Source organism: Dipodomys merriami, unplaced genomic scaffold (assembly GCF_024711535.1).
Source record: "Dipodomys merriami isolate MVZ:Mamm:240054 unplaced genomic scaffold, mDipMer1.0.p SCAF_13, whole genome shotgun sequence".
In the NCBI taxonomy this organism is placed as follows: Eukaryota; Metazoa; Chordata; class Mammalia; order Rodentia; family Heteromyidae; genus Dipodomys; species Dipodomys merriami.
Window position 1 is genome coordinate 37,210,387 of NW_027202604.1, and position 23,521 is coordinate 37,233,907.

General features: G+C 37.8%; 1 protein-coding gene across 16 annotated transcripts in view; it reads left to right on the plus strand.

Annotated features, from left to right (window-relative positions):
- Positions 1 to 23,521, plus strand: part of LOC138824779 (histone-lysine N-methyltransferase SETD5) — an 85,112-nt gene that overhangs the window by 29,784 nt on the left and 31,807 nt on the right. For 5 of the 16 annotated variants that reach the window (XM_070019017.1, XM_070019026.1, XM_070019019.1 and 2 more), the window contains 16 exons: positions 1,433 to 1,625; positions 1,894 to 1,999; positions 2,327 to 2,535; positions 2,874 to 2,932; positions 3,454 to 3,632; positions 4,648 to 4,686; positions 8,512 to 8,754; positions 9,300 to 9,448; positions 9,808 to 9,925; positions 10,714 to 10,823; positions 11,834 to 12,086; positions 12,739 to 12,822; positions 14,133 to 14,390; positions 15,320 to 15,640; positions 16,034 to 16,276; positions 22,745 to 22,874. In XM_070019017.1, the coding sequence (XP_069875118.1) occupies positions 1,534 to 1,625; positions 1,894 to 1,999; positions 2,327 to 2,535; positions 2,874 to 2,932; positions 3,454 to 3,632; positions 4,648 to 4,686; positions 8,512 to 8,754; positions 9,300 to 9,448; positions 9,808 to 9,925; positions 10,714 to 10,823; positions 11,834 to 12,086; positions 12,739 to 12,822; positions 14,133 to 14,390; positions 15,320 to 15,640; positions 16,034 to 16,276; positions 22,745 to 22,874 (2,593 nt within the window). In that variant the 5' untranslated portion in view covers positions 1,433 to 1,533. Of the gene's footprint in view, positions 1 to 1,432; positions 1,626 to 1,893; positions 2,000 to 2,326; positions 2,536 to 2,639; positions 2,681 to 2,700; positions 2,766 to 2,873; positions 2,933 to 3,453; positions 3,633 to 4,647; positions 4,687 to 8,511; positions 8,755 to 9,299; positions 9,449 to 9,807; positions 9,926 to 10,713; positions 10,824 to 11,833; positions 12,087 to 12,738; positions 12,823 to 14,132; positions 14,391 to 15,319; positions 15,641 to 16,033; positions 16,277 to 22,744; positions 22,875 to 23,521 lie in introns of those variants that run through there. The other 11 variants (XM_070019021.1, XM_070019028.1, XM_070019027.1 and 8 more) reach the window with 10 other exon arrangements.

Below are 23,521 nucleotides of genomic sequence, written 5' to 3' on the forward strand. Positions count from 1 at the left end.
CTCCTAAATAAAACATGTATAGCTGTTGAGAATATTTAGTAATGCACCCAGTAAATTGACTGTATAAATCCATTACTGTTTTTAGCTGTCCATCATAGAAGCTAAATTCTATCTTCATTTTAGAAGCCAAATTCTATCTTCATTTTATTAATGCTTGTCTACCTTTGATTTCATTTAGGAAACCCTGTTTCCTAAGACTCAGAGTTGATTGCCTCTCAGTGAGCCATGTTCAGATCATGTCTTTTTTCAAGAATACTGACCTGCATTCTTGATGTATCCCTTCCCCAACAGTTCCCATCATACAGACACTATCAAATAATAAATGCATGCACTTCACTAATAGAAAATACTTTCCTATGTCTAAAATTCTTCTTCACCTAGAAATTGCCTTTGCTGTTATTAATAAGATCCCTTCTCACAGTTTTGGAGCATAAAACTGGGTGAGTTGGATATGTACCTCAGAATTTTCTTTTACCCCACATTTGTCAGTTGATGTGCTACATTGACTTGCACACTTTATTCCTGCCAAGTGCTATGTGTTGTAAATTTTGAAGCAGGAAAAGTATTATTTGAAACAAACTATGTCTTATTTGATTCCCTAAAAGACCTAATGATCTTTAAGGTTGAATTATGCTAGTACTTGGAGTTTCACTGTTTTCATATAAATTAGAACTAATACATTTTTTGTTCTGCCAAGTCATACAATTAAAATTAATTATTTCTCAAAACATCCCCAAAATCAGTTGACAAAGTTAAATTTCTTTATTCATTTAAAAACACCTAAATTTTTATCTTTTCCATGTATACTTTTTTATTAGCAAGCAAAGGCTTATATTAAATGTACACATTTAAGTACATTTATATTTCTTTTATGTTAATACATTTGCCTGAATAGTTTATTTTCCACTAATAAAGATACAGAAAGATTCTATACTAAGGTTTTTATTAAATCTTGGTTAATAAAAGGTCTCAAAATAATTTTCACTAAGGGCAAAATATACTGGAAAGTATCCTGGCTTGAGAGTCAGACGTTTGAAACCTTGGCTCTGTTGATGTATCTCCTTGGGGGAAATCATGTAATCCTAACACCTCAATTTCCCCCTTTATAAAAATGGGGTACTGTTCACCATGTTTAATGGTTGCAGAAATTAAATGAATTATACATAAAGCAAATAACAGGTGATTTACACTAATAGCTGCTACTACCATTACTGTGTCGCTAAACTAAGGCAACTTCGAAGTTCAGTTTTTATTATTTGAAGTCCTGTGGTATTAACCATGCAGCTGTTAAATAATTGTATCCTTGATCTGCTTGCATGTCATTGGTAGATGAGAAATTATTACTCTAATATGTGAAGGTGTTTGGGGGTTCATCAAGATGAGAGGTGTGATAAATATAAGATGCCATTGTTTTTACCTGTACTTTCTTCAGGGTATCCTGTCTTGGTAGTGAATGGAAGAGGGCCTGGTCCCTGGGGCAGTGCAGAAGGCACTTTCATCATCTCACTCACTGCAAATGTCATGTGAGGTTTCATGGAAGTATTAAGAGATCCAATTAAGAAGAATAGTTCTGAGTCTAAACCAGCCCAGAGTGGCTTCTCTAGGGGAAACTCCCCGCTCAGCTGGTACGTTTGTGTTTGTCATTAGGGACACCTTGTATCCCAGGTGCCTGCCTTGAGACATCTGCCTGTACTGGCTTCATGTTACACACAAATCCACATCAGTAACACTCCTGTTATTTTTAGGCTTAGTTATGTTAATCAGATTGTTTCAGTGAGTTCTTACTCTAGTGGCTGGTGGTTGTGGAAAGGGATTAGATGGGAAGTGAACTGTTAAGTTTAAAGGAAAGATTAGGTGTTATGCTATCATGCATTGCTTTTCGCCTTTGTGCAGCCCTGAATCTGTGGAGGCTAGTCCAGCAGTTAATGAGAAGAGCGTGTATTCCACTCATAATTATGGGACCACTCAGAGGCTGGGGTGTCGAGGACTGCCTTATGCTGTGAGTATGCATTTGTTTCTCTCCAGAGCAGTGATCTTCTTGGAGTGTAATCCATTCTTATACATTGTGACTTTCTTGAAATGTTTATATGCAGCATGACGAAGTTGCCCCTTTTGCACTTCCCTGCCTCCAGCGGACGTCTAGCCCTGCATCATTGTTCTTGTTTTTATGTCCCAGTTGACCTTGGCATTTTGTTTTATCACTTTCCTGGTTGAAGCCAAAAAAACAAAGGGTACTACTTTCTTCTTTCTTTCCATATGTACCATACTTTAGGGGAGAGAGGGGCCAGTGTTTGGACACTGTTGATTTAAAAAATCTTATTTTCAGGATCATAATTACGGAGCCCCTCCTCCTCCGACACCTCCTGCTTCTCCCCCTGTCCAGACGATCATCCCTCGTTCTGACCTGAATGGCCTGCCGTCGCCCGTAGAGGAACGCTGTGGAGACAGCCCGAACTCTGAAGGAGAGACTGTTCCTACCTGGTGTCCTTGTGGTCTTTCTCAGGATGGCTTCCTTCTCAACTGTGACAAGTGCAGGTAAGATCCTGTTTCATCTAAATTCAAGCCTGGGTTGATGGGATTAGGGTTTCTTATTAGTAGGGAAAAGCTCAAAGTATTCTTTCTTGTGTTTGTTAATGTAGATGATTCCTTAGTGCTCCTTGGCTCGAATTCTCTGCACTAGGTGAGAATTGCTGACAACAAGGAATGAGAGATTGATGTTAAAGCTATTGAATTTGATATGAAATTTAATGTCCTGGAAACATTTGGTAGGTGGGAGGGAGGGGGTAGTATATGCAGAGATACTTCTCCCATGTGTGTTATAATGTGCTGCATGCTGTTGGAAGGACTACTTTAAGTTTATTTTCCCTCTTTAGGGGAATGAGCAGGGGGAAGGTTATTAGACTTCATCGGCGGAAGCAGGACAACATATCAGGTAAGCGTAAGATGGGTTAAGCATAGATTTTAACATGTAAATAGTTTGTGGTTGAATATTCTCTTAAGACTCCCTGTTATAAGTTCTTACGGTCTCCAGATTTTTTCATGGAGAGAGATGTCCTTTCAAGACTACTGTATAGTTCTGTCTTTGTGAGTTAAACAGATAGAAACAACATCTTAGTCCTGTAGCAAAGTGTTTTGTTTGTTTTGGGTTTTGTTTTTTTTTGTGAAATCCCTTTTCTTTGTATTATATATCTCAGATTGTTATATTTTAAGGCAGTAGAGCTTGGATACAAGGGAAGAAGTTGATGTAATGTAGAACACAGTTTATATGCTTAATCCCAATAGCAGAAGGAGTCTTGTTTTCCTAAGAAAGGTGGGTATATGTGTTGTTTCACAGTTGATAAGTTAATAGAAGTAATGATATCCTGAATATGGGATACATTTAAAAGAGTAAGCTGATGTTAGGACAGTTTGGGGACTGTTAGTCCCTAAACTATGAAATCACCCTTTTTTTAGGTGGGGATAGCAGTGCAACAGAAAGCTGGGATGAGGAGCTTTCTCCTTCCACTGTGTTGTATACAGCAACACAGCACACACCTACAAGCATCACCTTAACTGTTAGAAGAACCAAACCCAAGAAGCGGAAAAAGAGTCCAGAAAAGGGTCGTGCAGCACCAAAGACGAAGAAAATCAAGGTATGGGGAGTAAAAAATATCTAAAGTAGAAATATGTCTGAAATAGCTCAATTTTTGGAGTAAGAATGCCTTTCTCTGGAGGCATGACTCAGCAGTAGAACTCCTGTCTAGCAAGCATGAGTTCAAACCCCAGGACTGCCAAAAAGAAAGAATGAAGAGTGTGACTCAGATGTTTAAAGCTTGAAGGGTTTAGTTATAAAAATGAGTTAATGTGTTAACATTCACATAGACCTGTATCTCTTCTGCTGCACCATACCATTACCACTGGTTCTTTTAAGTGTCTTCTACTCCAACCCCCATCTCAGGTATGAAATTCCAGCCGTGTCTGGCACAATTCCATAAGTATGTGTTGTAGCCTTGACTCTAGGCTTTCTATTCTTACAGCAGCTCCCCACCACTCAGTTCAAAGCAGTATGATGATACTCTTCTAGTTACATGTCTACCTCGTTTCATTTGGGTCAGTAGTTTTTTCTTGTTTCTAAAAAGCAAAACAAAAATAAGGAAACATCTCTTGTGAATGGTCTCAGCTTCCATAGTGTCATGGTCACTTTTCTGTATTCTCAACTAAAGACTCTCCAGCAGAAACCTCTTCTTTTTGATGTTCTTTCTTCCCCATCACAGCAACTTCGTTGCTCTTAGGTGACTTGCCCACCCCTTCTAAAGGGGAGTGGTCTTTGTTTCCTTCTTCACTTCAAAACTGGTAAATCTGCAATTTAAGGTTTTAAATTACTTTTTCTCTTAATACCAGGGGTACCTGTAGCATTTCAGTTGTGCATGCTTTTCTCTGTTAGTTACCTAGCTCTATCATAGAACATATGAAGGTTAGAGTTCATTGGCCTTGATCTATCTGTATTCTTGGTAATAGTTTGGGGGAGTTCTATTGGATTTGTTATATAGAGAAAAGGGGACAGAATAGAACACTAGTTTATCACTTAGTTTTAATCTCAGATAGGTATAACTGTCATTCTTGGTACCAAGTTTTGTTTTGTTCTACTTGTTTTCCTCTTTGGGATAGGCATTTCGAGAGGGATCCCGGAAGTCCTTGCGGATGAAGGTAAGGGGTTAATCTTCCCTGATGCTGTGTTTTACTTCACTGTGATCTTGCATTTTGGTCAGCTTCTTTCCTGACATTGATGGTCTGGGAATCTTGAAGTCTGCTTCTCATTAGTTTGTGATTGTTGCCATTCAGTTTTCATAGAACTTTTTTCCAAAGTAGCTTTTCTGGACCATTTTCTGAAACGTTTTCCTTTTGTGTAATGAGACTTAATTTATTGGGTTTTTTGTTAGCTGCTTTTCGGTGAGTGGGTAAAGTGATATTTTATCACACAATGAGGTGGATGTGTTTTGTTACTGTCGTTGGGCTTAAGCTTAGGAGTGAAGGTTTTCTGGTAACAGTTCAGGATATCTTGTTCACCTCCATCCTAGCATCATGTGGGCTTTTAACAATCAGTTAAAAACTCATTTGCAGAAAGTTGTATTATTGATAAGAATTGGCCCTATTGGAATTGAACTGTTTTTTCCTGAAATAGCTTCTATTTGATGAATGCAATATTTGTATGTTTCTTCCATTATCAAATAAAAAGGCTTATGAGGCATGATTTTATAAAGAAGCTAGAGAATAGTGAAATTATGTACAGTATTTAAAAGGGACTTTATGTACTAGTTGAGAATGGTTTGCTAAAAGATTTGATTATACTGGGCTGGGAAGGCGGCTCAGTGGTAGAGCGCTTGCCTTGCATGCTCGAGGCCCTGGGTTCGATTCCTCAGCACCACATAAGCAAAAAGAAAAAAGCCGGGAGTGGCGCTGTGGCGCAAGTGATAGAGCGCTAGCCTTGAGCTGAAGAGCTGAGGGACAGCACCCAGGCCCAGAGTTCAGGCCCCACAACTGGACCCAAAAAAAAAAAAGATTTGATTATAGTATCTGATGTCTTACAGACAGAGAGAGAGAGAGAGAGAAAGAGAAAGAGAGAGAGAGAGAGAGAGAGAGGGAGAGAGAGAGCATACTTCACAAAGCATTACTTAAAGAGTTTTGAAGCTTTAGTTAGAATTAAGTTGTACTTTAATTCTGTAAGTACTCATGCAATAAAGGTAGGCTCTTTGCAGTTGGCAGTTATATGATATAAACATTAAAAGTCCTAAGTGTGGATTACCCTTATTAGGAGTACTTGTGTATTTATGACTGATGTAATCAAAGATTATAAATGACATTTTATCCATTCAGAAGGCTTCACCTGTGTAGATGGGAAACTTAAAGTCATAATGTATCAGAGGCCTGGGATATGTTTTAGAACACAACGTAAACATTTCTTTATTTAGACCTTGCAACTTGCAAGTATCCAAAAATGCTTTAAGCATCCCTTTCATTTTATCTAATTTGTTAAAGAGGGGCCCTTGTGTAGTTTATGGGGTAACTGTAGATTTGATCTCAGCCACAAAGCAAATACCTATAACTTACTTTCAGGAGTTTCAAAACCTTTTGAAAGCTATCACCTGTCTGTCCCAGAAAACTGTGCATAAAATTGACATTTTACTTACAGTTTGGGGACGTTGACAGACTGTTAACATTAAGATAGAATAAAAATAATCTATTATTTTATTTTTGATGCCATAATTCTAAGTTGGATTATAAATTTTGTGCTAATAAAACTTCAGCAAAGATCTAGGTAGGAGTTATAAGGGTAGGAAAGTTTGGTCATTTGCACTTCTATTTATTTATTTATTTATTTATTTATTTATTTATTTATTTATTTATTTATTTATTTATTTATTGTTGGTCGTGGGGCTTGAACTCTGGGCTTGGGTGCTATCCCTGCACTCTTCAGCTCAAGATGAGTGCTCTACCACTTGAGCCACAGCATCACTTCTGGTTTTCTTTTTTGTTTGTTTGTTTGTTTGTTTGGGTCCAGTCATGGGGCCTGAACTCTGGGCCTGGACACTGTCCCTCAGCTCTTCAGCTCAAGGCTAGCGCTCTACCACTTGAGCCACAGCGCCACTCCCGGCTTTTTTCTTTTTGCTTATGTGGTGCTGAGGAATTGAACTCAGGGCCTCAGGCATGCAAGGCAAGCACTCTACCACTGAGCCACCTTCCCAGCCCCCCACTTCTGGTTTTCTGATGGTTAATTGGAGATAAGAGTCCCTCAGACTTTTCTGCCCAGGCTAGCTTTGAACCGTGATCCTCAGATCTCAGCCTCCTCAGTAGCTAGGATTACCGGTGTGAGCCACTGGCACCCAGCTTCATTTGTATTTTTAATATCAAGTCAAGAGCTTTCCTACTAGAAACTTGACTCTAGTGATATGTTAGAAGAACTAATTCTGGGCTGGGAGCCTTGAGCTGAAGAGCTGAAGGACAGCGCCTAGGCCCAGAATTCAGGCCCCATGACCGGACCCCAAAAAAAAAAGAAGAAGAAGAAGAACTAATTCTATAGACTGTCCTTTGGGTCTCTGGCCATCAACTCACTAGGTATAATAAAACACACATGCACACTTGCAATTCAACTATGTCTCCAGAAGGCAAATTGACCTGTTTAGAAGCACCATTCTAAACCTAAGGAATAAGTCTCTAATGCCTATATGATGATGGAACAGCACAATATACAAAATCAGAGTAATGAACAATACCTACAACTGTATAAATGCTTCCAAAATAGAGTAGGTTTAACAAGTCTTGTGTTTAGTGATTCACACAATCCAGTGCTTAAAGCTAGAAGTACTGTTTGGGCACTCCTAATCCCCAGTCTTAAAAAGCAGTCCCTTAACTCAGGTTTTATACTATTCATTTGCTCAGCTGCTACTGAATACAGTAAGCTATTCATCATGTATTGGTTTTAGATGCTTCTTAGACTTCTTTGTTCATTGCTCGGTCTTTTTGTACTCTAATGAAAAGTGCAGGGATCATGGTGTTAACATTTTTCTGTTTCTGAGGGGAAAAATAGACAGCAGTAGATAGTGATGCAAAGGTGCTTAAAAAAAATACAAGGCAAATATTATAATAAGCCTGAGTGTTTTCTGTACTATTCATCAAAAGTATATTTCATTTTGTTATTCTTGTTTTTGGAAATTTAATGTGGACATAAATTTTCAGGGAGCTTTGGTTACTGTAATGTCTTCCTTCTATTCATCACTAGTATGTCATTCCTATCAGTGTGTTTGTTTTCTGACATGTATCGGGCTTAAGCTGTATCTCTAGCTCAAGCACAGGATGTTGTTCGTAATATTGTTACTATAGAAGACAATGGTTTTCCTATAGGGCTATAGGACCTCTCATAATTTCTACATTCCCTCTATATACTTCTTTCCTCTTATTTACCTCTTCAGATAATTTAGAAGATGGTGGAATAAATAATTAAAGATAAAATCCTGGAAGGATATAATCCCAAATAACTTTTTCTCTTGAGTAGTAAGATGATGAACAAATGTTAGTTTGTAATAAAAATAACAAGTGATACAAAAATAAAACCATTCCTGAGAAAAGTAAAACAAGCTAGACTCTCGCAAAAGTGAATGTTACTAAGTTGAAAATAAGTAAACAGATATTAAATTTTTAATATGGTAATTTGAGGTTTATGAATAGCTTTTTATGAAGATTTTCTTAGAAACCTGAATCAGTCTTTTAATTAAAAGCAAAATTTGATTTTTTTATTATGGCTATAAAATCAGTGATAGAATGAAATAATAGTCAAGGTTAAGTTTCCCTATTTAAGTTGTTCAGGTCCTCATAGTTCATTGGTGATGAAACTGTGATAGAAGCCACATCACCTAACTGCTAGCCCATTGCTCTTTTATGCTATACTAACTGCCATGTGGAAACATGTTTTCTCTGTGTCTTCCCCTCCTTGTTATACATGGATTCTACTAACCTACTTACTTTTGTTCTCTGCAGAATTCTCCCTCTGAAGCACAGAATTTAGATGAGAATACAACTGAGGGCTGGGAAAATCGAATAAGACTATGGACTGATCAGTATGAAGAAGCCTTCACTAATCAATACAGTGCAGATGTACAAAACGCCCTTGAACAACATCTGCATTCTAACAAGGAATTTGTGGGCAAACCTGCTATTTTAGACACTATTAATAAGACTGAATTGGCCTGTAATAATACAGTTATTGGTTCCCAAATGCAGGTAAGGACCAAAGGGTTAAATACTAAAACTAAGTGGTTGAGGTATATAACCTAGGAAGAGAGGGTATGGGTTTGAATTACTGTGTCTTTCAAATACATAGTATCTGAAAATAACAAATTTAGCAACTATTGATTATCTTCAGCCAAAAACAGGTTATAGTCACTTGAGAATGTTTAGATATGTATATTTTTAAACTGTGCTTTTATTAATCAAAAGTAGATGAATTACCTTGGAACGTAGCCTAGATAGGAATTATGAAAGATTTGTAGAAAGCTAAACTCATTCTTAGTTTTGTAGAGCTACAGAAATTTTTACAATGTGTTTTTATTTGATCTTTTCTTGTCTTTTCTGGGGTGGCAGGTTCAGTAGATGGAGTTCCTACAAAAATTGAGCTTCTATCAATTTCAAAATTTTCTGGTCGTCAAGCTAAATAACATAACTTATAAAAACCCGCAAATGTTGGTGCATTTTTGACAATTATGAAATATTTTAAATGTCTACTAAGCTGCTGTTGGTATCTAATGTTAACATGTTGGTTTATTCAGTTACAGCTGGGAAGAGTCACTCGTGTTCAAAAGCATCGCAAAATCCTGAGGGCTGCAAGAGATTTGGCTTTGGATACTCTTATAATAGAGTATCGTGGGAAAGTCATGTTACGGCAACAATTTGAGGTCAATGGGCATTTCTTCAAAAAGTAAGAGCATCATTCATTGAACACTGAGAGCTACTGAAGTTCTGAATAGTATTGCTGTAAATATCCTGGTTGATAAACTACTCTTGGAAAAAAGCTTATGTGTCTTCTCTATTTGTACAAAAATGCAAATAAATCTGCTAATTGTTCAGTGTATAAAGTAGTGATAACTCCTTTCCAAACACAACAGTCTTTGCTTTGTACACATTCTTTAATCAAAAGCAGAATAGCATGTGATGTTTTTCAAGTTAAAGCATTGCAAAAGATTGCTGCTGCTTCTGTCAGCATTTGCATCATATTTAGAGACATGGGGTGACCATTTTGTTTATCAAGATTTACAGGAATTTTAATTGTATCCCTAGACCATATCCCTTTGTGCTCTTCTACTCAAAATTCAATGGTGTAGAGATGTGTGTGGATGCCCGTACTTTCGGTAATGATGCTCGGTTCATCAGAAGATCATGTACACCAAATGCAGAGGTAAGATATCTGTAGTAACTTTTCTTTTAATGGAACCACCCAAGGACAAGTTTATGAAGAAACAATCTGAGAATTGTACTCAGATGAAGGTCTGTAGTTGATAGATGTGTTTCAATGCAAGAGATAGAACGCAAGGAATGAAATTTCTCTAGAGAAGGCAAAAATGGGAAAAAGCAGGAAAACATTTGCTGAGAAGTCAGAGCTAGACTCATTAAGAAGTCATGTGCAGGCTTTAGGGAAAAGTATTATAAGAGACATTCTCGACATTTCTAGAGTTTATTATTCAGTGCCATCACAACAAATGCTTTATCAAGAGCTTTATTTACAGGCTAGTGATTTTCAGTTCTCTTACAGAGCTAAAAATACTTCTAAGATGTAAAGCAAGGAGACTGAGATCTGAGGATCGTGGTTCAAAGCCAGCCTAGGCAAGAAAGTCTGTGAGACTCTTATCTCCAGTTAACCACAAAAAGCTGAAGTGGAGCTGTAGCTCAAATGGTAAAATACTAGCCTTGAACACAAAAGTTCAGGGACAGAGCCCAGCTCCTGTGTTCAAACCCTAGGACTATCCCAAAAAAAAGATGTAAAGCAGTGATTTTGCCCTGACTTCAAATATCTCAAAAGTTATTACAAGAAGTCTTATAAATTTAGAAGCTCTTGCTCTCATAATGTAATAATTTCACATGAAGAATAAAGTTAAAGAGTAGTGTATTGTAACTCTGAATCAGGAAAAAATTACTTGGATAAAGGAGTTCTTTTCCTTTTCATGGAAAATTGCCTTGTTTATACAGGTGAGACACATGATTGCAGATGGGATGATTCACCTGTGTATCTATGCTGTATCTGCCATCACCAAGGATGCTGAGGTCACCATTGCATTTGATTATGAGTATAGTAACTGGTAAGACTTCATAAATCTTTCCTAACATGAATACATTAAGCTTTCGACACTCCTTAAGATCTATGCCCATTCGTTATTATTCTTTTTTTTTCTCTGCTCAATCTTTTTATGCATGAGTGATTTTTTTTCCTCTAAGGATTGTGAAGGAGGAAAAAAAGACTTTTTTTAAAGAAGCTTAAGCGCATCAAGTCTCCTAATAAAGATATTGACTTATTATTCTTAATTATAAAAGATGTGTAAGAGACATACTCAGGTGTAACAATTCTTATGCACAGAGCATTTGTACTAGAATCTAAAAGGAATGAGATTTGTAATGATTTACACCATCTACTCAAACCACTAAATCATACAGTATGTGATAATACAGAAGAATAGAGGTAACAAGTCATAGGTAGTATGTAGTGGGATTTATAAAGTAGAAGCTTTTTCTCCCTTTGTGGTTTGGGAGAAAATAAAAGTCATGCAGTAAAATGAATTTATACTGCCTGGCTTACTGCCTACTCAATCAACATCATAAGAATAAATTGGAGAATTTAATTGTTTGGTCTGGCTTTATTTTTTATTATTTGGAGGCATAGACTTAGGGATATACAAAAAATATATACTATCAAAAAAAGTGCTCAAGCCGGGCGCTGGTGGCTCACGCCTGTAATCCTAGCTACTCAGGAGGCTGAGATCTGAGGATCTCGGTTCAAAGCCAGCCCGGGCAGGAGAGACCATGAGACTCCTATCTCCAATAAACCACCAGAAAACCGGAAGTGTCGCTGTAGCTCAAGTGGTAGAGGGCTCGCCTTGAGCTGAAGAGCTGAGGGACAGCGCCCAGGCCCAGAGTTCAAGCCCCACGACCGCCAAAAAAAAAAAAAAGTGCTCATAAGTACTCTATCATGCTTTGTTTAACTTATTCAAAGATAATATTGAAGGAAATTATGCTGATGTTTCATTTGGGTGAATGGTTAATATACCAGATTTTCAGTGATATTGAAACAGGCCTTGTGGTTGTTTCTTTGGAGCAGTAATTATAAAGTGGACTGTGCATGTCACAAGGGGAACCGGAATTGCCCTATTCAGAAAAGGAATCCTAATGCTGCCGAATTGCCACTCCCACCCCCTCCAACCCTACCCATCATTGGAGCAGAGACCAGACGTAGAAAAGCACGACGGAAAGAACTAGAGATGGAGCAGCAGAATGAAGCTCCAGAAGAAAATAATGACCAGCAACCACAAGAAGTTCCAGAAAAAGTAAATGTATCCAGTGATCATGAGGTAATCTTTCCTAGACATCAAAATGTTATGGTCTCAGTCCTCTCCAAATGAAGTAACTGCCAACTTTCCACATGTTTTAGGGAATCTGTAATAATACTTAGTGGTATTTATATCAATGAAACTGAGCGTTAATTTTCTTCATGTAATGCCAAGAACATCTTTCAATATCTCAGTATACATTGCTTGCCTAGTAGCATGACAAAGTACTGGGTTTTTCATTCATAGCATAGAAAAAAAAATTTTTTTAAATCAGGTAACTTGGGCTGGGAAGGTGGCTCAGTGGTAAAGCGCTTGCCTTGCAATGCATGAGGCCCTGGGTTCAATTCCTCAGCACCACATAAGCAAAAAGAAAAAAGCTGGAAGTGGCGCTGTGGCTCAAGTGGTAGAGCACTAGCCTTGAGCTGAAGAGCTGAGGGACAGCGCCCAGGCCCAGAGTTCAGTCCCCACAACCGGACCAAAAAAAAAAAAAAAATCAGGTAACTTTTCAGGATTCAGGCCAGTGAATGAAGTATCTGTGTTTACCTTGTAACCTTACATGAGTAACACTTCTAAGTACTGAAAGCAGTTTCTAGGAAGCCATAAGCTACCAGAATTAAGCAGATTGCTTTATCTCAGATTTTAAATGCACCATAATATTCTATCTATCTTAAAGGAAGTAGACAATCCAGAAGAAAAACCGGAAGAAGAGAAAGAAGAAGTTATTGATGACCAGGAGAACCCAGCTCATAGCAGGAGGGTGAGTGTCATCCAACATCCCTTTGCTTCTTTTGATTCCTTCTACCTACATTATGTGAACCCTTCTCTTTTAACTTTCCATCATCTCTTTGATCTAATTTGGAGGTCACAGTTAAGGCTTATTCCCTAAGCTAGATTTTATTAATTTCCTTGATTTGAGTTTTAAAAAATAAAAGTCAGCTTTACATTGCTCTGAAAAAATACCTAAGAAAACAACTTAAATACAAAGGTTTACTATGGCTCACTAGTTGAGAAGTTTGAATCCATGGTGTACAGGCTCAAACTCAATGGAACAGAGACAAAACCCTGTTTTAGATATAATCTTCAAACTCAAGCCTACAACTTACTGCCTCCAAGCAGGTCCTCCTTCCTATTGAAATCCTCCAGCTCCCAATACTGCTTCCATTGGGGGGGGGGGGGGTGGCGGCGGGGGGAGGGTAATTTCAAGCTTTCACCGCTTGAGTGAACCTTTAGAGTATATTGCAGATCCTAATCAAAGCACCCTCCCAGTTATTTCGATTAAAAAATTAGTTTTAACCAAGCACATACCTGTAATCCTAGCTGTGGAGACCAAGAACTGAAATCACAATTTGAAGCCAGCACAGGCTATAAAGTCCATGAAACTCTGTATCTCCAATAATAACCAAAAATCCACAAGTGGAGCTATGGCTCAAGTGGTAGAGCACTAGCCTTGATCAAAAATCCTCAGGGACAGTTCCCAGGCCCTGAGTTCAAGCCCCAGAACTGGCTTTTTTAAAAAGCTTATTTTTATGCCCAATACCAGTGTTACTTATTTGTGCTCATGAAAAGTTCAAAATTTTTACTTAAGGAGCTGGTAAGGTGGCTCAGTGGTAGAGCGCTTGCCTTGCATGCATGAGGCCCTGGGTTCAATTCCTCAGCACCACATAAGCAAAAAGAAAAAAGCTGGAAGTGGCGCTATGGCTCAAGTGGTAGAGCCGCTAGCCTTGAGCTGAAGAGCTGAGGGCCAGTGTCCAGGCCCAGAGTTCAGGCCCCACAACCGACCCAAAAAAAAAAAAAAAAAGTTTGTTTTTTTTTTTTACTTAAGTTACTAAACTGAAATACAAAAGGAAATTGATTTTGTTGTCTACCTAAAGTTTTTTAAATAGCTGGCCTAACTTTTAAAAGCTCAAGTTTGACCTTTGTTTTACAACTGTTTTCAGTATTTAAAATATTTATTTTTTAATCTTTCTTTCTCAACAATGTATATATCATTTTACTTGTAGTTAGATGAGTTTCTATGAATGTCCATCAATAATACTTCTGAAATGACAGCTTCTGCTTTTTTTCTAGACCCGGGAGGATAGAAAGGTTGAAGCCATCATGCATGCTTTCGAAAATTTAGAAAAAAGAAAGAAACGGCGGGATCAGCCCTTGGAGCAGAGCAGTTCTGACATCGAGATTACTACTACCACCTCAGAGACTCCTACTGGAGAAGAGACAAAAACTGAGGCCCCAGAATCTGAAATTAGCAACCCTGCTTCAAACATTGCCATCCCTAGCACCCCACAAACTATTGGTGTGAACACCCGGAGGTCTTCTCAAGCAGGGGTAAGAAATAAAAAGATTCTAGAATCTAGGCATCCTTGTCTTTGATAATGTCATTTACTTACCTTTTGAAATCAGGGAAATGTTGTCTTTGCTCTGTTGAAAAGAAAAGAAACCTTAAAGACATTTAAGGTTTTTATCAACTAATTTGTGGGGTTCAGGGAGACAAGTTGTCATATTTGAATGATAGGCGCTTCAGACTAGAATAGAACTTTAGTATTGTTTCTGCCTAATAAACTATTGGTGGAATTATAGAAATCATTTACTTTTTGACTTTGTGGAGTAACTCATGGGTTCAGTCCATACCACCAACAAACAAAATAAATATCTTTTTCCCTCACATTGGTCTTTGTATAACCCTGTTATGTACTTTACCTTTATTAGGATAGGCCATCTTTTTCCTCCCTACCCAGACCATGAATCTAAGCCTTAAGCTAAAATAACTCACTGTCTAGAAAAGAAACACAGAGAATTTTGTTCCCTGCTAATAATCCTAACATTAGGAAGCTATCTTTAGCCTATTTTGCAGATACTTACTAGAAGTAGAAATAAGGGCCGGGAAGGTGACTTCAGTGGTAGAGCGCTTGCCTTGCATGCATGAGGCCCTGGGTTCCAGCACCATATAAGCAGAAAAAAACTGAAGTGGCACTGTGGCTCAAGTGATAGAGCGCTAGCCTTGAGCTGAAGAGCTGAGGGACAGCACTCAGGCCTAGAGTTCAGGCTCCACAACCAACAAAAAAAAAAAAAAAAGTAGAAATAACCCATATATTAATCTATATCCTCATCGGCTGACTTAAATTTGTACTTTTTTCATCTTCATTCATTTTAAATGACTGGTTCTAAATTCTTACCTTTTTTACCACTAGGCATTGAGAATGCTTAATAAAGATAAGAAACTGGATTGTAAGAATTTAACCCTGGTATTGTTACAGGATATTGCAGCAGAAAAAACAGTCCCCAAACCACCTCCAGCAAAGCCTTCTAGGCCCCGACCGAAGAGTCGAATTTCTCGGTACCGGAGCAGTTCAGCCCAAAGACTAAAGCGCCAGAAGCAGGCCAGTGCACAACAGGCAGAATTGTCACAAGCTGCCTTGGAAGAAGGAGGAAATAATAGCTCAGTAACTCCTACTGAAGCTGGAAGTATAGAGAGTTCAGGAGAAAACAGACAGTTACCAGGCACTGACCCAACTGTGCTATCAGTTACCGGATCCCATGTCAACCGTGCTGTAACTAAGTACCCAAAAACCAAAAAGGTAAGTCACAAATATATTTTTGTGAGTCTAGTCTGGCAAGGGTTGTTTTAGCTAAAACAAAAGGACCTCTAGAAAAAGTAATCTCTGTGTGTGTGGATTGAAAGTTTTAGATTAAAATGTACTGATTAAGGCTGAAGCCATTCTGCTACTTTTTGCCATTATTGTTAGGCAGAGCCTAAAGCACAGATAGCAAAAATTATTCATCTTAGCGGGCATGGGGAGGGGACAGGAGGATATGCTTGCGTTCTGAATGCTCAATTCATCCTCACTGCAGCTGCTTGTATCTGTCCTAGTTTCTAAATGAGGTTTGTCTTTGTGGTCTTCAGTCCTGCCTCTGGCTGTTATATCTTCAGCATTAACTAACAGTCTCTTCTTTTTTTCTTTTAACCATAGTATCTAGTTACAGAATGGTTGAATGACAAAGCAGAGAAGCAAGAGTGCCCTGTGGAATGTCCCTTACGTATCACCACAGATCCAACTGTACTGGCCACAACCCTGAACATGTTACCGGGTCTTATTCATTCCCCATTAATTTGCACCACCCCAAAACACTACATTCGCTTTGGCTCACCTTTTATGCCTGAGAGGCGTCGAAGGCCCCTTCTGCCTGATGGCACATTCAGCTCCTGTAAGAAGGTATGTCTGTGAATATGTGTGGGTATTTGGGGTATTTTTTGTTTTGTTTTGGGATGGGTTTTTTTTTTTTGTATTGTTTGTTCATTTGTTTTAACCTAGGATGCCTATAGTTGTGACATTTAACATATTCTCTAGATACCTGTGTGAGTTTATAATGAGTTAATTGCTCAACATGAACACTGGTGCATCAGTAACCAGTATGACCATGGGGATGGTAAACTGAAATTTTGGTGTTAAAATTTGTGATTACTCTGTCATCTCTTCTGAGAACCCTTGAGGTTACTGGCTAAGAGCACACAGCAGTTGATGATTGAGTAGGAAGGGATATGTTTTGTGTATGCTCTTGTGATATTGGTTAGCATGTCCATTGGTGATTATTGTGAGATTGGGCCCCTAGGTATTCTACCACTGTTGGATAGTAAACTTTATAAAATTGTGTTTTGAATTAATTCAGTCACTATTATTACTTGAAGGAGATTAGAGGAAAGACCCTACTGTAATTGACATGTTTCCTGTTTCTTGATCAGATGACAACATGTTAGACTATTTATTCCCTAGAGAATATAGAAACTACTATTTTAAAAAAATTCTGTCTCTCTCGCTCTCTCCGTCTCATTATAACCTCTTTTTAGCTATTTAGTGGTTTTGAATCCAGTGGCATTGTTTGTTGATGGTTTTTGGAATGTACTTTCTTAATTCCCAGAAGTCCTCAATATTTTCCATAAATGTCCCACAGGAGTAGATCACTTCCTTAGGTCTATAATGTCCTTTCAGTGATTTTAGAGTTTAGGACACCCTTTCATTTGGTCTTCCTTTGAGGTAGAGTTCTGTTCCCTGGAACATCCTTTTCTCTTATCCTCAGATCTGGATTCAGGCTGCCTTCCTCAGTGTCTGCCATTGCCCTCCTCCACTGGCATCACGTACATGAGGATGCTGCATGTAGATTATTTGATGTGATGAAGTCTCCAACTCCAGGCAGGTCTTCCCTGACTCCAACAAACTTAAAGCTTTTCTCTTTCCCCAAAGAACAGAAATCATTTCTTGGGGGTTTGGGAGGCATGAAAGGTGAGCCAAAGTGATATGGGCTATGGATGGGAGGAGGGCAACAGCAATATCTGTGTAAATGAAAGAAACTGCTGCTGAATTAGCAGCATACATAACAGAAAGTCTTCTCTTACCTAAGTATTTGAGTTACTTGTTGGGTTTATTTGGGAAAACTCCCATTTGTTCAGACCTTTAAAGAAAGGGTTTGCCAGGCGCCGGTGGCTCACACCTGTAATCCTAGCTACTCAGGAGGCTGAGATATGAGGATCAAGGTTCAAAGCCAGCCCGGGCAAGAAAGTCAGTGAGACTCTTATCTCCAATAAACCACTAGAAAAACGGAAGTGGCATTGTAGCTCAAGTGGTAGAGCGCTCGCCTTGAGCTGAAGAGCTGAGGGACAGCGCCCAGGCCCTGAGTTCAAGTGCCACAACCGACCAAAAAAAAAAAGGGTTTGTAGATAATGCAGAAACATGAGTTACTTTCAAGTGTTAGAATTAAAACAATGAAAACTATATTTAAAAACAAAATAGAGTCAGGCATTGGTGGCTCACTGAGATCTGAAGGTCACAGTTTGAAGCCAGCCCAGGCAGAAAAATCCTGAGACTCTTATCTCCAATTAACCACCAAAAAGCTGAAAGTGGAGTTGAGACTCATGGTAGAGCATTAGCCTTGAGCAAAAATGCTCAGGGATAGTGCTCAGGCCCTGAGTTCAAACCCCAGTAGTGGCACCAAAAAAAACAAGAAAGAAAGAAAATTTCAGCCTGGCACTAATGGTTCATGCCTATAATCCTAGCTAATCAGGAGACTGAGATATGAGGATCCTGGTTACAAGCCAGCTAGGGGAGTAAAGTCTATAAGACTCTTACAATCACAGAAAAAGCTGGAAGTGGCCCTGTGGCTCAAGTGTTAGAGTGCTAGCCTTGAGCAAAAGAACTCAAGAACAGCCCACTGGCCCAGAGTTCAAGCCCCAGGACTGGCAAAAAGAGAAAGAAAATTTCTGCAAAGCCATTTTCTTAAGGAAATTTGTTTCAGGGATGAAGGAAAATCACTTCCCTGGGAAACTATCCTGTACCAAGTCACTTAGATTAACTAGATCTGATTTTTTAAAAATAATAATCATAACTTGCTATGTAAAAAAAATTGTATTAGATTTTAAAAAAATAAGTGAGGGCTGGGATGTAGCTCAGTGGCAAAGCGCTTGCCTAGCAAGTGCAACGTCCTGGTTTCGATCCCCAGTACCAAAAAAGAAAAGACAAAAAAAATACAGTTAAAAAAAAAAAACCCAAACAAAAAAAAAAAATAAGTGAAGGTGGTATCACTAGTATAGTGGTTCACATCTATAATCCCATCACTTAGGGTTTGAAGTAAGAGGATCAAGTGTTCATAACAAACCTGAACTACCTGGTCCCTTTCTTAAAAAAAAAAAAATAATTAGAGAGCTCTTATCTCTACTATGGCATGTGAAACTGAGAATCTCTCTTCCTGCTATGTTTTTTACATTGCTCAGTCCTCATTAAGAATCAGCCAGGTGCCAGTGGTTCATGCCTGTAATCTTAAGATTGCGGTTTAAAGCCAGCCCCGCCCAGGCAGGAAAGTTCCTGAGACTCTTGTCTCCAATTAATCATCAGAAAATTGAAATGGTGCTGTGACTCAAGTGGTAGAGCACTCACCATGAGCTGAAGAGCTCAGGACAGCACCCAGGCCCAGAGTTCAAGCACACGACCAACCTAAAAAAAAAAAAAAAAAAAGAATCATCTTAAATACATGTTGAAAATTAGAAAGGACATGGAGCCTTGAGTCTAAAGGAAGAACAAGTTGAGAGATGGCAGAATGTACATGAAAGAGCTTTTTCTTTTGTGTTTGGCTGCTCATAGCCATAGATTGTGAAGGATGTTGACCACTTAAGCGTTTTATTAAGCCAGATAGTAGAATTTTAGTCTTTGAGAAAGGGTGTCAGTAATTTAGTACTGTTCTTGTTGTAACTATGAACTAACTTCTTAAAATGTTTTCTCAGTAATTCTGATGCATAGTTATGAGTTTCTTGTTCTCATCTTGCTTTTCCAACTAGTGGATATCTAGGAAAACCAAAAACATGTTTAGGATTGTCACTTCAAATTCCACACAAAATCCATTCTTTGAGCTCTTTTTACCTGGTTTTGGTTTAGGACTTAACATCTGTAGCTCTCTTTGTTACCTCCATTGGCAACAGCTAGAAATCCCATTTTTTTATCTGAACACTTTCATTAGTCTGTTTCAGTACTAGATTTTGCAAGTAGTAGGCAAGCACTTTTACTACTGAACTATATATGTATCCTATACATATCCTCAACCCTCATCCTTAGGCATAAATATTTTTATATAGTTATGGTTGGACTTAATACATTGAACTTTCTTAAGACTATATTATTTCAATTAAAATTTAATATTCTTAAGTTTAGATCTTTTTTTCTTTGTCAGTACTAGGTTTTAAATTCAGGCTCTCCTGCTTGCTAGGCAAGTGCTCTACCACTTAAGTTGTGTCCCTAGCACTTGATTTCAGTTGTTTATACTTTAATCTCTGTTTTAGTATTTGTTGAAAACGAATCCAGGATGTACTGTATAACAGTAAGCTTCATATGGGCAAAATAAATGAATTACATATTTCAGCTAGAAACTAACATCAGTTTTATCCTGGGTGGAGGTGGGGAACAGTTAATTTTAGGTTAATTTGAAAAGACTTACCTGCTTCAGTATGTAAGGATATTTCCATTACTAAATCAAACTGTAATAAAATTCTGAAAATCCCTCAGAGTATATGTTAAACAAATAAATAGAGGAGGATAAACTATTCTCCATAGGACCAAACAGTATCTATTCCTTCTACTAATAGGTCCATTAGTCTGTCTCTGATTAAAGGATATAGGCCTGCTAAATTAAAATCAGTATAAAAGCTGGGCGCTGGTGGCTCATGCCTGTAATCCTAGCTACTCAGGAGGCTGAGATCTGAGCATCACGGTTCAAACCCAGCCTGGGCAGGAAAGTCCTGAGATTCTTATCTCCAATAAACCACTAGAAAATCAGAAGTGGCGCTGTGGCTCCAGTGGTAGAGTGCTCTCCTTGAGCTGAAGAACACAGGGAGTTCAAGCCCACAACCAACCGAAAAAAAAAAAATCAATATAAGACATTTAAGTTTTGTCGCTACATTTGTTACAACAAAAGTATATGTAAACAGCCATGAAGCCTATCAGTCACGTCTTCCTGTGTTTTATATGCATAATGCATTTAGTCTCCCAGGCCCATTCCTTAGAACCACTGGGCTTTACACCAATATTTAGGTTTGTACACTGAGGGTTATTAATCTGTGAGTCTTAAAACCTACCACTGATAATTAGCTAAAAATAAATTGCAGCTTTGCTATGCTTCTAGTAAGTACTATGCTGTCAGCTTCCTTTACTATCTCCATGACAGCTTCATGCAGTTGAGATTATTGGCCATAGTTTTTAGGTTCAGGAGCTTTGTTTTAGAAAGGTTTTATAACTTGCCAAAACCACATACAACTTAGATAGTTAGGACAAGGGGGTTTCAAATTATTCTGTAGGGGTTATTGGAACTTGTTTGATGCAAAGATATTTTCATGTTACCTTTTTTAAAAAAAAAAAAGAAATTCTGCAACCAGACAAAGAAGAAGGAATTTGATTATACTTGTTATATTTATAACCTTAAAACCAGCTGTGGCAATATCTTATTCCTCCATTGCCCCTTTTCTGGTTTTATATGTTCCTTTTTTGTAGTCATTACATCCCGAATGTAAATTCTTTTGTGGGTATATCTACTCAACAGTTTTTTTTTGTGTGTGTGTGTGTGTGTGTGTGTGTGTGTGTGTGTGTGTGTGTGTGTGTGTGTGTGTGTGTGTGTGTGTGTGTGTGTGTGTGTGTGTGTGTGTGTGTGTGTGTGTGTGTGTGTGTTGTATATAATTAGTTTTTCTTGAGGAAATCTCGGCGACTTCAAATAAGTTGTCATCTGCTCTGAAGGAAAAATACTATGTCTGTTTAACATTTAACCTTTTCAACATTTTGTCTTTCTAGGCCTAATTTTTCCCATCTATGAAATTAGTGCTTTGGACAAGATGACCTCAGAGGTCTCTTCCTAGCTCTAAGGATCTGTGCTTCTGACACTTCATCTTTATATCAGTGTTCTGTATTGAAGAAAGTTTCTTCTCTATCTTGACTTTTCAGAGACTTGGTCATATACTAGAATATTATTATGATTCAAATGACCCTTGATACCTCTTTTTCTAATGTACTCATTCATTCTTACCTCTTCATGTTTGTTTGTTTTTTTTAATTTGACAGACCATAATGACATTAACATGATTTTTCTTAGTAAATTACCCTGAATTGCCTCCTAAGTTTCTAAGAGAGGAAAAAACGTCTCCTAGAATTGCTTTCTTTGGTGAAGATAATTACTTACCTGTAATACATGTTCTCTAGAGGTGTCAACTTATAATAATTCAGCTTTACTCTTCCTATTTTGGGGAGGGTTTAACTCAGAAATTGATGTTTATCAAAATTCGATCTGTCTTATGTCAGGGCAGGAGAGCCACAGAATGGTGAGCAACCTACAACTGTGTATCTTAAGAGAACACAATTACAGGTAAGAAATTTTCTCTTCCACAGGACGCATAATTTTACTATCCTAGTTTTTAAAGTAGACTTACTGATTTCTCATCAATTTAGATTTCAGTATTCACTACCAAAAATTATAACTGATTAGGAAGGTCTTTTTTTTATTTCTGCAAAGGGTCATTTCTTGTGATTAGCATTATTCATGCATAGTTTAATCAAGCTACTTCATAGGGGAGAGAAGTTCATATGATATTCCACTTGAGAGTAAATTAAAATCTTTTGGTACGTATAGTGAAGAGCTATTTTTTACTACCATCCAGTATCTTCTGTGAATCTTTTACTACTTTCAACATCCCTAGCAGAGGGCAGATCTTAAAGAGGTCTTTATCTTTCTTGTTACGGACATTTACTTACTAGTTTTGTTGTATATGACCAGTCTCTCAAATAAATGCTAAAATTTCTTCTTTATCTCTTGTTTATCTTTTCCTAACCAGTATGAAAGTTGAACAATAATCTGTTTTTTGTTTGTTTGGTTCCTGTTTTTGTTTTTTTTTTTTTAGTGTTGGTTTTTTTTAATTGAAATCTCAATATGTGTATTCCTGACTTTTTCAGGATTTTGCCTGGTAGAAGGAATTGATGAGGCAATGTTTTAGTATGTTGAAGTACAACACTTGACTGTGGCCCTGAATGAATGTGTTGGATTGAATTTCTCACTCGTTGTTGTATATTGAATTGACCTGGTTAGTGCTTTTTAAAGTAGGTGTACTAAATAGTTTGAAATGGTCGTTGATAATTCTCTGGGGTTTTTTTCCCCCATTATAGCGCTGGATAAAGCAAGCCTTGGAAGAAGGGATGACTCAAACATCATCTGTACCCCAAGAGAGTAGAACTCCGCACCTATACCAAAGTAATGAGAATAGTAATTCTTCTAGTATCTGTAAAGACAATGCAGGTATGTATCTAAACCCCTTCTAATACATGAGTAATCATTGTTTGAGGACCTCATTTTAAAAATCAGTCTTGGTACTCTTATATGAAAAAGCAATAGTATGTTCTCTAAATAGTTACTTTCCATCTGTCTTTACAGAGGAAGAGAAAGATCTCAAGTCAGGGATCAGTTTTCCCAGGACGACAAGAAGGAACTAGACAGTGTACAGATAACAACAGAAATGGTTATTTAAAAGGTTAGATATGTTTAAAATAGTAAGTTTAGGAAATCTATATTCACATTTATAAGTGGGGGTAAGAAAGTGGTGGACTATTAATGTTCAGTAAAATATTAAGATTTCTAAGTGGTTTTTTAGGGTGGCTCCTGATCACAGGGACTGAAAATAAATAAATGATAAATCATAACTAATTGGTTGTTTTCTAGATAGACTTGTCCCAGCTTTCACTCTAATTTAAAATCCTCACTTGTGGCTCACACCTATAATTTTAGCTAATCAGAAGGCTGAGATAGAATGATCACAATTCAAAGCCAGTCAAGGAAGAAAAGTCTGAAAGATCTTACCTCCAAAATCACCTGTAAAAAGCTGGTATGGAGACATGACACAGGTGATAAAGTACTAGCCAGATATGTGCCAGCTCTGCAAATGTAAG